Source organism: Acanthochromis polyacanthus, chromosome 3 (genome assembly GCF_021347895.1).
Source record: "Acanthochromis polyacanthus isolate Apoly-LR-REF ecotype Palm Island chromosome 3, KAUST_Apoly_ChrSc, whole genome shotgun sequence".
Taxonomy (NCBI): domain Eukaryota; kingdom Metazoa; phylum Chordata; class Actinopteri; family Pomacentridae; genus Acanthochromis; species Acanthochromis polyacanthus.
Window position 1 is genome coordinate 6,429,991 of NC_067115.1, and position 15,570 is coordinate 6,445,560.

The 15,570-nt window shown below is 42.2% G+C and overlaps 1 protein-coding gene across 1 annotated transcript in view; it reads right to left on the reverse strand.

Moving 5' to 3' along the window:
- The window catches only part of LOC110967277 (E3 ubiquitin-protein ligase DTX4-like), a 44,067-nt gene that overhangs the window by 9,238 nt on the left and 19,259 nt on the right, over nt 1-15,570 (reverse strand). The window contains 3 exon segments of the mRNA XM_022216832.2: nt 11,178-11,599; nt 11,602-12,078; nt 12,174-12,388. Of these exon segments, the coding sequence (XP_022072524.2) occupies nt 11,178-11,599; nt 11,602-12,078; nt 12,174-12,388 (1,114 nt within the window).

Genomic DNA, 15,570 nt, shown 5'->3' on the forward strand with positions numbered 1-15,570 from the left:
TGGCACCTCCCATTGTTTTGCAGTATTGGGGACACCTGTACATGTTGAGTCCAGGTTCTTTCAGTGTTTCTAAAATAAAGAAAGAAATGCCCTTTTTCATTTTTCTTAATTATGGCCTCACAAATTTACCATACTAAACAGAAGACATTTCCGAGTTCTCTCTCGTTCTCGTCATGGTTGTGCTGTTTCCACAGAGTAGGACTTCGTAATGCAGTGAAAAAATGAATCGACAGTGAAGGAAAATGTGACCGAAGCAAAAAACACCTCTGTTGATTGCTGTCCATATCTTTTTTTAAGATAATGTCAAAGGGATCACACTGGAAGGGGCAGGGTTTCACCTCTCTAAATACACACGTGGACAAAATTGTTGGTACCCCTCAGTTAAAGAAGGAAAAACCCACAATTCTCACTGAAATCACTTGAAACTCACAAAAGTAACAATAAATAAAAATTTATTGAAAATTAAATAATCAAAATCAGCCATCACTTTTGAATTGTTGATTAACATAATTATTTAAAAAAACAAACTAATGAAATAGGGCTGGACAAAAATGATGGTACCCATAACTTAATATTTTGTTGCACAACCTTTTGAGGCAATCACTGCAATTAAACGATTTCTGTATTTGTCAATGAGCGTTCTGCAGCTGTCAACAGGTATTTTGGCCCACTCCTCATGAGCAAACAGCTCCAGTTGTCTCAGGTTTGATGGGTGTCTTCTCCAAATGGCATGTTTCAGCTCCTTCCACATATGTTCAATGGGATTCAGATCTGGGCTCATAGAAGGCCACTTTAGAATAGTCCAACGCTTTTCTCTCAGCCATTCTTGGGTGTTTTTGGCTGTGTGTTTTGGATCGTTGTCCTGTTGGAAGACCCATGACCTGCGACTGAGACCAAGCTTTCTGACACTAGGCAGCACATTTCTCTCCAGAATGCCTTGATAGTCTTCAGATTTCATCGTACCTTGCACACTTTCAAGACACCCTGTGCCAGATGCAGCAAAGCAGCCCCAAAACATTACTGAGCCTCCTCCATGTTTCACCGTAGGGACAGTGTTCTTTTCTTCGTTTGCTTGGTTTTTGAGTCTATGAACATAGAGTTGATGTGCCTTACCAAAAAGCTCCAGTTTGGTCTCATCTGTCCAAAGGACATTCTCCCAGAAGCTTTGTGGCTTGTCAACATGCATTTTTGCAAATTCCAGTCTCGCTTTTTTGTGAGTTTTTTTCAGCAGTGGTGTCCTCCTTGGTCGTCTCCCATGAAGTCCACTTTGGCTCAAACAACGACGAATGGTGCGATCTGACACTGATGTACCTTGGCCTTGGAGTTCACCTTTAATTTCTTTGGAGGTTGCTCTGGGCTCTTTGGATACAATTCCAACGATCCGTCTCTTCAATTTGTCATCAATTTTCCTCTTGCAGCCACGTCCAGGGAGGTTGGCTACTGTCCCGTGGGTCTTGAGCTTCTGAATAATATGAGCCACTGTTGTCACAGGAACTTCAAGCTGTTTGGAGATGGTCTTATAGCCTTTACCTTTAAGATGTTTGTCTATAATTTTTTTCGGATGTCCTGGGACAATTCTCTCCTTCGCTTTCTGTTGTCCATGTTCAGTGTGGTACACACCTTTTCACCAAACAGCAGGGTGACTACTTGTCTCCCTTTAAATAGGCAGACTGACTGATTATGAGTTTGGAAACACCTGTGATGTCAATTAAATGACACACCTGAGTTAATCATGTCACTCTGGTCAAATAGTTTTCAATCTTTTATAGAGGTACCATCATTTTTGTCCAGGCCTGTTTCATTAGTTTGTTTTTTTAAATAATTATGTTAATCAACAATTCAAAAGTGATGGCTGTTTTTGATTATTTAATTTTCAATAAATTTTTATTTATTGTTACTTTTGTGAGTTTCAAGTGATTTCAGTGAGAATTGTGGGTTTTTCCTTCTTTAACTGAGGGGTACCAACAATTTTGTCCACGTGTGTATGTCCATCCATCCTCTATAAACTGCTGTATCCTCACTAGGGTCGCGCCCTGGACACCCTGGACAGGTCACCAGTCTGTCACAGGGCTACAGATACAGACAAACAAACACAATCACACCTACGGGCAATTTAGAGTAACCATTTAACCTCAGCATATTTTTTGACTGTGGGAGGAAGCCGGAGTACCCGGAGAAAACCCACGCATGCTCAGGAAGAACATGCAAACTCCATGCAGAAAGATCCCGGGCTCAGGCCGGGATTTGAACCGGGGGTCTTCTTTCTGCACGGCAAAAGTGTTAACCACTACTTCCCTGTGCAGCCCTCTCTAAATATGTGTGTTATAAATTTATTCTGAAAAGCCATCACTGCCTCTTAAATAAGGCGCTTGTACGGATCAATATCACACTATTTCAATCACTAAACCTTAACGAGCAACACTTTTTCTGGTTTCATCACACGGGACTGGAGCTCCCGGCGACCTCACAACCAAGTACAACGAACCCACGTCGACTACCTCGTCTTAATCACATCAAATTTCCATCGACGTTGAGCAGATCAGCCTCGCTCCGTGATAAGAGAGCTCTGCTGTCACATGCACTCAAAGTAGTTTAAGATCTTAAACTTGTCACCAACATTTATTTATGACAACAAGCGAGGTGCTGGTAGAAATAGCTGGCCTGCTGATGACGGAGGGGAAGCACCTCTTTTAGATGGAGTCAATGAGTGACGACGACACCGATCACACAAACACACACTAATCGCTCACCACCTGTCACCGGCTCTATTAATATTTAATAGGCTGCTGTGTTGGCATGGAGGGCTTTACGGTTTGAGGTAAGGAAGCGACAGGGGAGTGTTGAGTCAGGTCTGATCCTGGATAAGCTGCACGTAGCTCATATTAACACACTTTCCGGCTGCCCCACTGATGCGCTGACGACACACACAGCGTTTCACACACCTTCATTAACCTCAGTATGTCAGTTATCACAGTGACTTTTGATTTCTGAGGGAAATATTTACTTGTCAATGTAGCATAAATGCACTATTAGTGTACAGATAATGTAGTTTCCATCACACAGTGCAAATACGCAGCTGGAAAGCCAGAGGAGTGACTTTGAGGATTGAGGATGTTTCTACAGTGTCAGGTGGTTTAAAGACAGCAAATCTACTTTTCAAGTATGGACCCATAAGAAAAATGGCACTGAACTGGTCCTGTTCTTCCTCCTGTATCTTCTAATAATGAGTCTGTTGGGTCTCTGTGGGCCATAGCTACTTTGCACTCTCCACCCACATAATTATGAGAGATAGAGGACAGAACAGTGTACAGGGAGTCATCCACTTATGTTGGAGTTCTGTTCCAATGGATCGACCTAAGTTGATTTCGCCGTAAGTCAGAGCACCGGCGAAACTATAAACAAAGCCGTTACGTGCATGACGATATTGATCAGTTCTTCTGAAAAGTTGTGAATACCAACAACTTTCATGCATGAAGTCTCACTCATTCATCACAGAGGGTCACTACAATATGTTGCACTGTTTTTACAACTCGCCCTGTTCTGAGCGTTTTGTTATATCTAATTTCACTTCCATGGAGATGGCTTTCCTTTTCTTGGAACCACTGCCATCAGAAGAGTCTGTCTTATGCTTGGGTGCCACAATGAAGAGCAAAAAGTTAGTCAATGTAGCACAATCCAAGGTGGCGTAGAACCTGCAACAACGTATTCACATATCCGCTCCTCTCGCCAACTAGTTCCACGTAGCTAGTTTCGACGTAACCATAAAATGCCGTAAGTCAAAGACGCTGTAAACGAAGGACCCCGTATGTCTGAGCATTACGTGTGATCTCCCTGCAGTTTTCCAAAAAAAACGTGGATTTTTACACAAGTTATTTTTTGTTTGTTTTCAGTCTGACCAAAAAGAAACTTAACTGCTTGGAACTGATGTTTAAATAACGACATCAGAAATCTAAATCCAGACATACTCATTCGCCGCTTTGTTTTGACGTCTAACTTTCTGAAACTTAGCAGATCAATGTAGATTGATCAACTTGTGAAACATTATGAGGACAGTTGCACGTCACGCTGGTCTTCATGGTCGACTGTATTTATGAAGCCTATTAAAAGATGGCAATACGTATTGAAAGACAGGGTGTATCTGATCTGTCTAATCTGGTGGTGTTCCTGCGGTCGTTGCTCTGCTGCCGAATGAGGAACAAAACTGTTGCCGCAAGCTCAGCTCTCCATATGTTCAGTAAAAGCTAATACAGTAGGCGAAAGACACAGTACAGTCTAACATTTTTACTAGCTACACCTTTGAACAGGGGTATTTATACTGTACTTGGTTACATATTTTTTCTGTTCATGTCACAGCTCAGTTCCTTATGAAAAAGAGGTGGATGGCGAAGTCCTGCCAAATCAAACCAACAATGATGAAGTATTTCCATGTCACACCACCTGATTTCCACATCGGATACACCTGCATTTCTTCCCTCTATGCCTCTTTTAAAGCCTCCTCTCTCCTGGAGGTGCATTTGAGTAATTGGGAGATCTTCCATGATGGTGGAGGAGCTGCTTAAAGGTCCAGTATGAGATGAATAAGTATCTTTTATAATTGTGAGTCATTCAAAGCTACTCAAATTGAATCAAATAATTAATAAGAATAATATCACTAATAATTTATGCCAGAATAAAAACACAGAGCTTGAAATGAATATAACAGATTCCCATGTTTTCTGAAGCAGCAGCGACTTCTACAACTAATACCAAATACACATTCTTAATAGTGTACTAAGGCTACATACCTATATTATCTAGAATTACCTTTAGGGATCTTTAATCCTTCAAAATCTTAAATCAGAAGAGAAGGATGTATGAGAAGATATACTAGACAGAAACCAGCGATGAAGGAGAAAGGCCTGAGACATTTTAAAAAACAAAGATCCCGTCCCTGCCTGGGGGTGGAGAACCTGAATGAAACCCCAGTCTCTTGACCCCGTGCGACCTCAAACCCTCCCTCCTCCCCACCACATCACCACCACCCCCCACCACCCCAGCTTTGTCTCACACACCACCTCCATCCCTCCCAGCCTTGGCTCCTCCTATTCCCCCAGGCACAGATGGACATCAGCTGGACTGATTTAGACGCCAGACAATAATACACTCCCACACATTCTCACACACATATTGTCACACACACCCACAGCCTAACACACTCCTACGTTTCTCGCACACAAGCAGACTTGCTTTGCTCGAGGAGAAAATAGGTTGGCGTGACATAAAGTGACAGACAAGTTCGAACTTGTGTCACAAAATCACACCACATTTTAAATCCCAGCTGCGTTTGGTGAACAAAGAAGGGCAGACTTCATTAGCAGAATTTGTAGGTTGCAAAAAGTTAATTATGAAGTTGTGTGGATGTTTGGAGGATGAAAAGAACTGACACCAGATCTGTAAGGTCATTGCTCCTTATGGCTATCGTCTAACATTGACGAATATCAAGCGTAAAGAACAACACAATCTAATTTGCTTCATGTGGATGCTGTACGATTCATGCATGCAACATTTAACATACTTTTTTTACCTTCACTACAGGCTCTACATTTATATTCACCTAAATGTCAATGTAGGTTTGTACTGTCGAGGTTGATTTCTCAGTTGGTGGGTGGATACGCTCTCAATCAGTAACATTTTCATTGTTCGGACAACTGGCGGTGTTTCTTTCACACAAAGAAAAGCTCTACAAAAGCAGCCTTCCAGGATTATTCCGTTATTTTTGGAGGCAGCAGGAAGGACTTACTTTACTAAATATTTACGTAAAGTTGCCTCCAACCTAACGGACACCATGCAAATAGGTCCAGTGATTTATTTGCCTACATTTTGCACCAGAAAGTGGAATGTAAACTTTTAAAACAGCAGTTTGCAGCTGAACAACAAACATGAAGGTCATCTAAAAACAGCAGCTAACTTGTCTGTGTTTTATGATTTTTGATAGAACTGTAACAATGTGGAACTGCAATGGTCATATCATATCAACAACAGCAAAATGACATTTTTTGGAAGAATGAGAAACAACAGATGCAAACCTCCTTCAAAGCACATAACAAAAACACAAAGTCTGGTTACATTAACAAAGTGGATGTGTGCTGCTTTATTTATTTATGTAAACGCGTTTGTTTGTGTGTTTTTCATTGTTGTGTTCACCTTAGCAACATTACTGGGGCATCTCGTGTGATTAAATTCAATATAACCCTCTTATCTCCTGGTCTTTATTAAAAACTGGCCATTGAAATGATCAGTTTGAACTGAAATTAAACAGGTTATTGCGTGTTTTTTATTAAAAACTGCAACCCTTTCTCCTTGATTTTCATCCATTTCAGGTGAAAACAGCCATCACTCAGGCCCCTAGTTCGAGTCCGGCTGGAGAGTTTTATTCTATGTTACTGAAAAGTGCAATGACGTGCACAAACTCAGAGACAACACGGCAGCCATTAACAACACACGGTGGAAACTGTTGCTCTCAAAACTATTTGACTGCTGAAGCATGTGTCACAACCGTAAGCCCATAAATGTATTATTTTCATTTGTCTCGTGCATTCAAGGATATCAGTTCGGTTTCAATGTGCATGGAACAGCAACAGCTGAGGTTAATCTGTGGTCACAGCTCCCCCTACAGGCGGTAACACCTGCAACCTGTTGGTGAACAAACAGGTGTCGGCTCATTCTCCTCCTCTCTCACGGATTTCTCTCTTATCAATCCTGTTTGAATTTGCTTTTCCCCAGTATGTGGGCCATGTACCCCCCACCTCCTCACCTCCTCACCACCCCCACTACCCCCCCACATACCCCACTCATTCATTCCCTTTGTCTCCTTTCCCATAATCCCCCACTGGAGAGAGAGAGAGACGACACATTCTTCACTGCATGTCCTGTTAGGATCGTCAATATTTACTTTTACTGCGTGAGAGAGAAGGACAATGTGGATGTGTGTGTGCACATGGTAAATAAATGCCTTCACGACCGGGCAGCGATGTGCATGAGTATGCACGTGTGTGTGTGTGTGTCGCCTCCCTCTCTCTCTCTGGCCTGATTTCTTGCACCACAGTGTGATCAATCTTTGACAGTTTGCTGACTCGTTTCTTTGTCTTGGGCTCCCCCATCTCTCAGCCTTCGTCTCGGTCGCTGTCTGAGATTGTCTGCGCACACGCACACATTTGTACATCTACACCCTCCTCCCGTCAGGTCTGTGTAATTGTCAGGGGCAACAATGCTGACTGGAACTGCACCATTGTCTACTACCCCCACCCCAAAAATATTCATCATCAACATTACCTTTATGAATATGTTGCATATGAGGGAGTCATTCCACCACATCCACAAAAAAGAAAAAAAAAAAGAAGTGCCGTAACGGCTTTAAACTGGGACTTTTTTTGAACAATTTCCTGATTTATTAAACTGAATATCAAAACTAGTAAAATCATAGAGGAAAAATGTTCAAATACAGGTTAAAAATTGGGCAAAAATTGGAAATAATATCCGCATTTTAAATCATGGTAGTTCAATCACTGAGAATGTACATCAAACTAGTCCTACTGCCACAAATATTGATATTGTTAATTAAAAGATTAAAAAAATCTGCTATTAAGGATTGAAAAATGGTGAATAATTACAGATTTTCTTCGGTAAATTACACCTACTATCTAGTATACATCACAGAAAAAATAGCAATTTACATGTTTCTTTTCAAAAAATACATGCTAAATTGTACATAATGTTTACATAAAAAATCTGTTTTTCCACATAATTTCTTCTTTCACAACGTTTGACCTCAAATTACCCATTTTTTTTTACGGCATTTAAATCAGCAAAACTATTGCTATTTTACAGATATTTGCTGTTGATTGAGGAAAAGAAGTATATTAAAGTGGTAAATAATTCTTAAACTGTTTTATTAACTGTTAAAATACAGATAATACTGAGTACAATCTCAGAAAAACTGCATTATTACACACATGATTGAAAAAATAGGCCAAAATTGCGTATGAAGTCAAAAATCTGTATTTTTAATCTGCTTTTTTCTTTTACAATGTGTAACCATAAAATCCCACTGTTTCACTGTTTTTGTACAGTCATCTGCTGCTATTTACACAGTTTCTATAGTGTTTAAATGTGACAGTATTCCATTGTCTTGTAATGTATTTTAGATGGCACCTTATGGTAAGATTTTTCCTGTTTTTTATGTTTTACAGATTTTTTTTTTCTTTTACAGTGTACTCACCTTCTGTCTGAGGCTGAGTTTGTTGTATAAAGTTTATTAACTGGGATATTAAAAGTAGCCCAGAACTCGACAGGCAGAGCAGGAGAGCTCATCAAAATCAAGAAAGATGCACACACATGAGGAAGGTAAAGGATATAAAACTGGCTGAGAGGGGGAAGGAGAAGACTGCAGAAAGTAGTGAAGACTAGCAGAGGCTCAGCATTGTGCTGCTAATGCAGTCCAGGCTTGGGTAATCCAACAAAGGTTACTGTGGAGACCAACAATGAGGCTCTGAGGGGCCCAGACTGCTGAGACGAGACGGGAGAGGAGGGAGGAGAGGAGCCAGGGAAGTAGAAGAGGGGGAGGCGCTACCATAAAATCTACATCTCAAAACCATCTGACCTCGCTTTCAGTTAGAAAGTGATCATGCGCAGGAATCCCTTTAGCCAGTGTGATAAACTCAAACTGAAAATGCATCACTTCCTGTGCAGAGGACGGCGTTTCACAGGAAACCGATACCTGCTGTTTGAAATGAAATGTTGTGTCACTGTTAGTTGGAATGGAGTTTTTTTTCCTTTCCAAATGCAGTTGCGAGGAATCTGTCAGAGGAAGTTATGACTGGAAGCTGACTAAACTCAACCTATGTGGTTGAATGAGCAACACTTTCCCCTACATGACTGAAACAACTGCAAGTTCAGGTCAGACAAAGATCTGCACACTTTCAGGCTCCAATTCATAACGTAATTCTCTTTACCACCCCTGAAATTCAAGCAGTTGCTCTGGCACATTTTCTTTTTTTTACTGCAATATATAATCCTGCACCTCAATGGAAACAGAACAAACATGGCTAGAAGAAGGACTCAGAAATGTCTTCTCTGCAGGATGACAGAATGACAAGTCATAAAAAGAGTGAAAGCAAAAGTTGAATCTCTGATTATGTTTTGCAGAAATGAAAAAAAATGAAATTAACGTGAACAGCTTTTTTCCAAGTGCTCACATGTGACCAAAAAGAGACATTTCCAGGACGATGTTTCACCATGCTGAAAGCATCTTCCAACAACTTTCTCCTCTGTATAGCATTTTAAAAACCATGGCACATTAATTTTCAGCCATAAAGAGAAGATAAGTATGGAAACAAACTATAAATGTAGTTAGTAAAATATCTATGGCTTGTAGAGTCACCAATTTTCCAGAGTTGGAAACACCTGTGGACACTTTCAAAAATGTTGGACATGTCGATTCCTTTGGTTCTTTCACTTAATTTACCAAAAAAGCAACATTTGTGTTCCGCTTTTCTCTGTGATTTCTGCCATCACAACCCATATAATGCTGAGTTCTCTCTCCTTTGAGCCAAGCTGTAACTGTTTCCATAGAAGTGAAGGATTTCATATTGCAGTGACAAATCACCCTATATTAAGGAAAAATGTGACAGAAGCAAAAACATAAGGAAACAGCTTGGAGTTCAGACGGTTGAATCATTTGAAGCTGTTGTTTTATTTTGAAATAACAACAACAGACTGTGAACAGAGCAGCAGCACTTATTCACAATATTTCTGAAAATATATCAGCCGCTGATCCAGCACAAGAACTGCTGAGGAATACAACACAGACAAGTTAGCAGCTGCTTGTAGAAGATCTGCCATGTCTGTTTAGTTCATATACCGATAATGTGCTGGTGATCGGTTGATGAGCTGGTTTCATTTTAGATTTTTAGTTAACTGCAGCTACGACCTCTGAGTAAGATACTCGTGTTTGGAGAGAACAGGAGCCTGCAGGCTGCATGCATAAAATAGCTTCAGGGAGAAGGAGGCACTGCTGACCCATGGCCTTCACTCTCCCTCTCCGTCTTCTCCCATAATCCCCCTCTGCTCTACAGATGCCACTTCACAGATGGACAACTCTCAGAAGGCTCAGCTGATTTCTGACACACACACTTCAACATACAAACACTGTTCACAGGACTCCAAGTGAAAGCCAACGAGGTCAGACTGCCTTTTCTACCGACAGCTTCCACTTTTCATGAGCATTCTTTGTATTAATCTGATTTTAGTGTGACTTAAAATGTACACAAATCAGTGTTTCATATTTTTAGACATCTGTGTTCACATTCACACAAGAAGGCTTCATTAATGGAAAATTCTTCCTCGCTGGCTCCTGCCTGTTACCTTGTCCATCACCTTAAGGAGGAATAAATTAGCCTGTGTTAACCGTGCATCATGACCTTAGTCGCCCTCTAAAAAACATGAGCAGCTTCACACATATCCTGCATCAAGTCTTAAAAGCACAAACACATGAAGTAAAATCAAGCCAAACAGATCAAACATCTCAGGATACAACCGAACAACAATGAACAGAGAACAAGGTAGGAGTGGATGTAAATCTGAAGAATCACAATTCTGAAATGAGTCACTGACACTCTGATATGATTCATTACAAGATAACTCCCAGAGAGAATCAGTGCTATACAGTATGAGTATATATTTAGCGCCTCTTGCAGCGTTTTTTCATGTTTGAACATGCAAGTGGGCATGTGCAAATATGGAGAGCATTTCTCAGTGCATGTCTGTACAAACTTAATAAATGTTTGTGATTGCAGGACGTGGGAAGCTATTGTGACGACAATATAAGAGGCATGTAAATGTTCAGTTTATTACACAGTGTTGTGAGCATTAACCCTCAGAACTCCAAATCCAGCCATTTGAAAGCGTTCTTCTCACTTTAGATTTAGATCAGCTGTTGAACTGTCAAAGTCCGTTCCATGAATGTCTGTTATTCTGATACTGCAGCTAATATCTATGGTTGAAAGCCATACTTCAATGAAGATAAGAGGTATGGTATTTTATGCAAACTGAGAGTTCACGGTCACTACCCTCATCATCCTCTGATCATGTAAACAACTGTAGAGTGTGTCTATGTCACTGTGTGTGTTTCATCCACTCACCCTGATGCTATGAGCGCTCTGGACTGAGCCATAGCAATCCTCTGTAACGCTGGTCTGCTAAGCCCGGCTAGGCTCGATCGCTGTGGTAACGGGGCATGGCACACTGTTGCTGCGGACGACGGCGTGCGCTGCGGCTTCATCACCACCGGCGACGGAGATGGCACGGGAGAAGGGGGCGTGGTCACGCTGTTGGCAGGGGTTATCAGCATGGCGGTTGGCACTGATTCGTTGGCTGAGGATGAGGAATGTTTGGGCGGGACGGACGGAGGGTTCAGACTCGGGTTGGATGACGGCGGCTGAGGGGGAGGCAGGGATGGGGGAGGCGGCCTGTTGGAAGACACAGAGATGCCCATAGAGGAGGTGCCGGCGGTGAGGGCAGCCAGCGACTGAGCGAAGAGCTGGGCGTTCCTTCTCGGAGAGGCGACGTTTTGGAGATGGCGAGGCCGTGCGGCAGCGTCTGGTAGTAGTTGGAGTTGGAGTTGGAGTTCTGCTGCTGTCCTCGTCCCAGAGTGGCCGATTTAGAGGGACTGAGAGGTTTGGAGGCGGTGAGTGCTGAGGTCTTGGGCCGCTGTATGGTCAGCGAGCGTCTGCTCAGAGTCTGTATCCCTGCTCCTCCTCCCACTGTCCCTCCGGTGTTGGTCTTCACACTGAGGACCAGCATGCATTGCTGGCAGGAGCATGGCTGACCCAGTCCGGCAGCCGGTAAGCCTCCATTGGAGTAGACAGAGCCTGAGATCCCCATGCTGGCCCCAGACACCCCAACGCCCAGCAAAGCTCCTGTCAGGCCTCCACTCCCGCCTACACCTCCTCCTTTAGGGACCGGGAGAGGACCGGACACTAAAGGATAGGCCATGTCAGCACGCCTCTGGATCCTCCGACACCTTTGGCTCTGTCTGTTCACCTGCAGACAGACAATAAAAATGCATTGCAAAAGTTAGGAATATCTCTTTTGGTAAAATAAATGAATGACGTCTTAGTAGATAACTGAAACAACACCTGTGTCATGTTCTGGAAATCAATGAGGTAGCAGAAGCCGAGCGGTGTCAGGTCGAGGCAGGGCTGCTGGCGGTTGTGGGCGCTCTCGATGGCGATGGCCACCTCCATGTCATACGGTGTCCACGTGCCTGCATCGTTTTCCCACTCCCACTGCCAGCCCTGACCCGGGGCCGAGCCTGGATCATAAAAACTCCTCCGCACCGGACGGATGGTTCCTTAAAGAGAACCACACAACAAATAGAACGTAAGTGAACTTCAGTCTTTTTGTCATGTTAAGCTTCGGTCACTGTGTTACCACATGCAGGAATTTATTGTCTGCATAAGAAGCTCTATCACAACCTGCTAAAACACTCATGGTTTGCATTGTTTACAGCTGATCGCTAGGACTGCAACTAACTAAGCGTTTTATTGTTAATCAATATGTTGATTAGTTAATTGATTAGTTGTTTGGACTATAAAATGTCAGAAAATGGTGAATTATGACAAATGTCTTGTTTTGTCCACAACCTGAAAATATCCAGATTTCTGCACAAAGGATAAAACAAAAAAAGCTCCAGTTATGTTAGATAAAATTGGCTCACTCTGTATTGGAAAACAGTTTGCCTTAATGTCTGTCCTTTTAAATGTGCTGAGTAAATAATGGAGCCTTGACTCGTTCAGGTGGATGGTTGTGTTATACAGCGTCCCCAAGTTACGCAATATGCTGCTTTCAGTCATATGTTATTAATGAAAATAGGTTGTGTTAATTTTTTCCTACTAACACAGTAGTTATGGTTGACTGTATGTCAAATGTCAGCGACACTAGAAAAATGTCCCTCAGCAGACAAAAAAGCACAGCATACTATAGAAGCCAAATTAAGCTAATCAAGCAGGGTGGTTGAAGAATCAGAAAATGATATTTGTATATATTTTCCTCACATTTTGTCTCAGAGCAACTACAAATGCAGTTTCATCATACCAAATTGTAAAAATGCTAGTGAAATAATGAAAAAAAAACATGAAAAAAGATAGACTTCTGGGTCTGGATTATGATTAGGAATGACCGGGTCAGTGCTCAGAGATCATTGGCCAGAGGCTCTCGACAAACTGAATGTCGTCACGTGCAGCAGCAGCCTGCAGGTCACAGAAGCCACATGCACAGTCGAAGTAGACCGTTGCAAAAACTGAAGGAATAAACATGCCTCCTTTTCACTGCTAACACTCTGTGGCCACCTGGTAAAGAATAAGCAGAGCACTGAGCTGTAAAATGTGTCTAAACAGTTAAAGCAGTGCCTGCTTGTTGTATACTAAGCATATGTAACACTCTAAATGGAATAAAATGAGGCGTGGGCAGGCTCCAAGCTGACTTGGTAAGAGAGCTTTCAAACACTGACAGTGTAGTTTCCTATGAATTGAAAGCCGTGCTGCAAAAAGAGCAGAAACACTGACAGAGTCTGAGAAAGGAATTTATGCAACAGCTAATGATCACAGCAGCATGACGTGGCCTTTTCTAGCTGCATGCATGATTTTCATTAAAATGCTTGCATGAGTCGATAAACCTTCCAGATCGTCCAAAAACGGTCACAAAGGGAGCCCTGCAGGGTGGTGAGTTAAACACTTTAAAGAGCACTTTGTCCACAGATCTGACAGTCTTACATCAGGGACAATCTCAGTTTGGCACATGATTTGGCTTTTAGAGGAACAGTACAGATTGTAATGATAAACAAATAAATAAAAGTGCTCTCGAAAATTTCCCAGGTTTTGCCAGTGTTTTTAAAACAGTAATGAAACAAATTCTTCTTTTGTTTTGTTCTCTGTTTGTGACTTATGGCACTATGACTCAGTCACACTGCACATGTTTGAATTATCTCTATTCCTAGCCATATGTTTGCTGTTTTCATAGAGGTGTAGGACTTTATATTGCAGTGACAGTTTGTAAAAAATGAGACCGCCCAGCAAGTGCTCAGAGTTCTAAGCGTTAAAATGATTTATTTTTAACATAATTTGGGTGACTTTATGCTCTGTGATAGGAGCTCTGCAGCATCAGTATTGATCATCCAGCTGGTTGGATGGAGATAAAAATCACAGCCTCCGGTTAGAACAAGAATAAAACAGAATGCAGAGATTTGTGAGATTACCCATGCCCAACTAATCATGAGATCACATGAGTCTGACTAAATGGAGGAGAATTGTGATTCAGATTGTAATTCTGCCCCCAAAAGGTCGTCATGTGATCTGTTGGCTGAATCGCAGAGCCCAAACTACGCTCACAAACAAAATCGAAGCACAACAGAATGATAAATAGTTAAAAAATACTGATATATAAGCAGAACAATGTCTCTCTGTCTCCCAGCGGGGCAGCAGGGTGGCAGGAGGGTCCCTAAACCAACCAACCAGAAACTATCTCTGTCTCCAGGGGTAACAGGCTATTCAGTCAGTGCCAAGACGAGGAGAGGAGGGCATGTGCGTGTGTGTGTGTGTGTGTGTGTGTGTGTGTGTGTGTGTGTGTGTGTGTGTGTGTGTGTGTGTGTGTGTGTGTGTGTGTGTGTGTGTGTGTGTGTGTGTGTGTGTGTGGTTGAGAGTGAATATTACAAAGAGGTGATACTGGCAGTGTGGCATGAGTGCACGCACATCAAAAGGTTGAATAAATGGGGGGCTGCATTTGTTTGGGAGAGACAGTGAATAACTGAACCAAGATATCAACCGCTGTATTGTGTTTAAAGCTGTACACTAGTTCATTTTCCGACGACAGGAGGATCCTAACAAGCCGACAGACACATGAAGCGACGCAGAGATCCACAGAGAGGCTTTAAAGTGAGTGAGAGAAAGGACAAACAGTGTTTGTGAACGTATACAACCCCCCTCTGCTCAGCAGGGAGCACTCGACCTGCTGATTACCATGTGAAATGTAATTTCTCTCTCAAACTGCAGCGAGTCCATTCAGAGTCCAGACAGAGGGGACGGAGCAGCTCGGCACACACTTCCCACCACGACCACAATGTTAATCAAATCATGCGTTTAGACATCTTCCACACTTAAAGCCACAGAGCTTGCAAGATGTCATAATTTAATTGCTTCAAAGTTTGTTCATGGCGCAACGCCTGTGTCTTATCTCATTATGGTGACAGAAAAAGTTCTTTGGAGTGAATTCCAACATTATCAGGACACGCACACTGAAAATGGAGAGGCAAAGGATTACATTGTGACCAAGACAGGGCTGCCTGATGTATCATTTCAGGACTGACATTGCAATGTGCACAATAGTCACAATGTAGGAGTGTGATGACAGGCAAATCAACTGCAGCTTTGTAGCTGCTTGACACAAAAAGAAAATTACAGTTCTCATTTACCCTGACTAATCTGCAAGAGAAGTCTATGTGAGAGAACATCATTTACTGAGTTTTTTAAATGTTAAAAG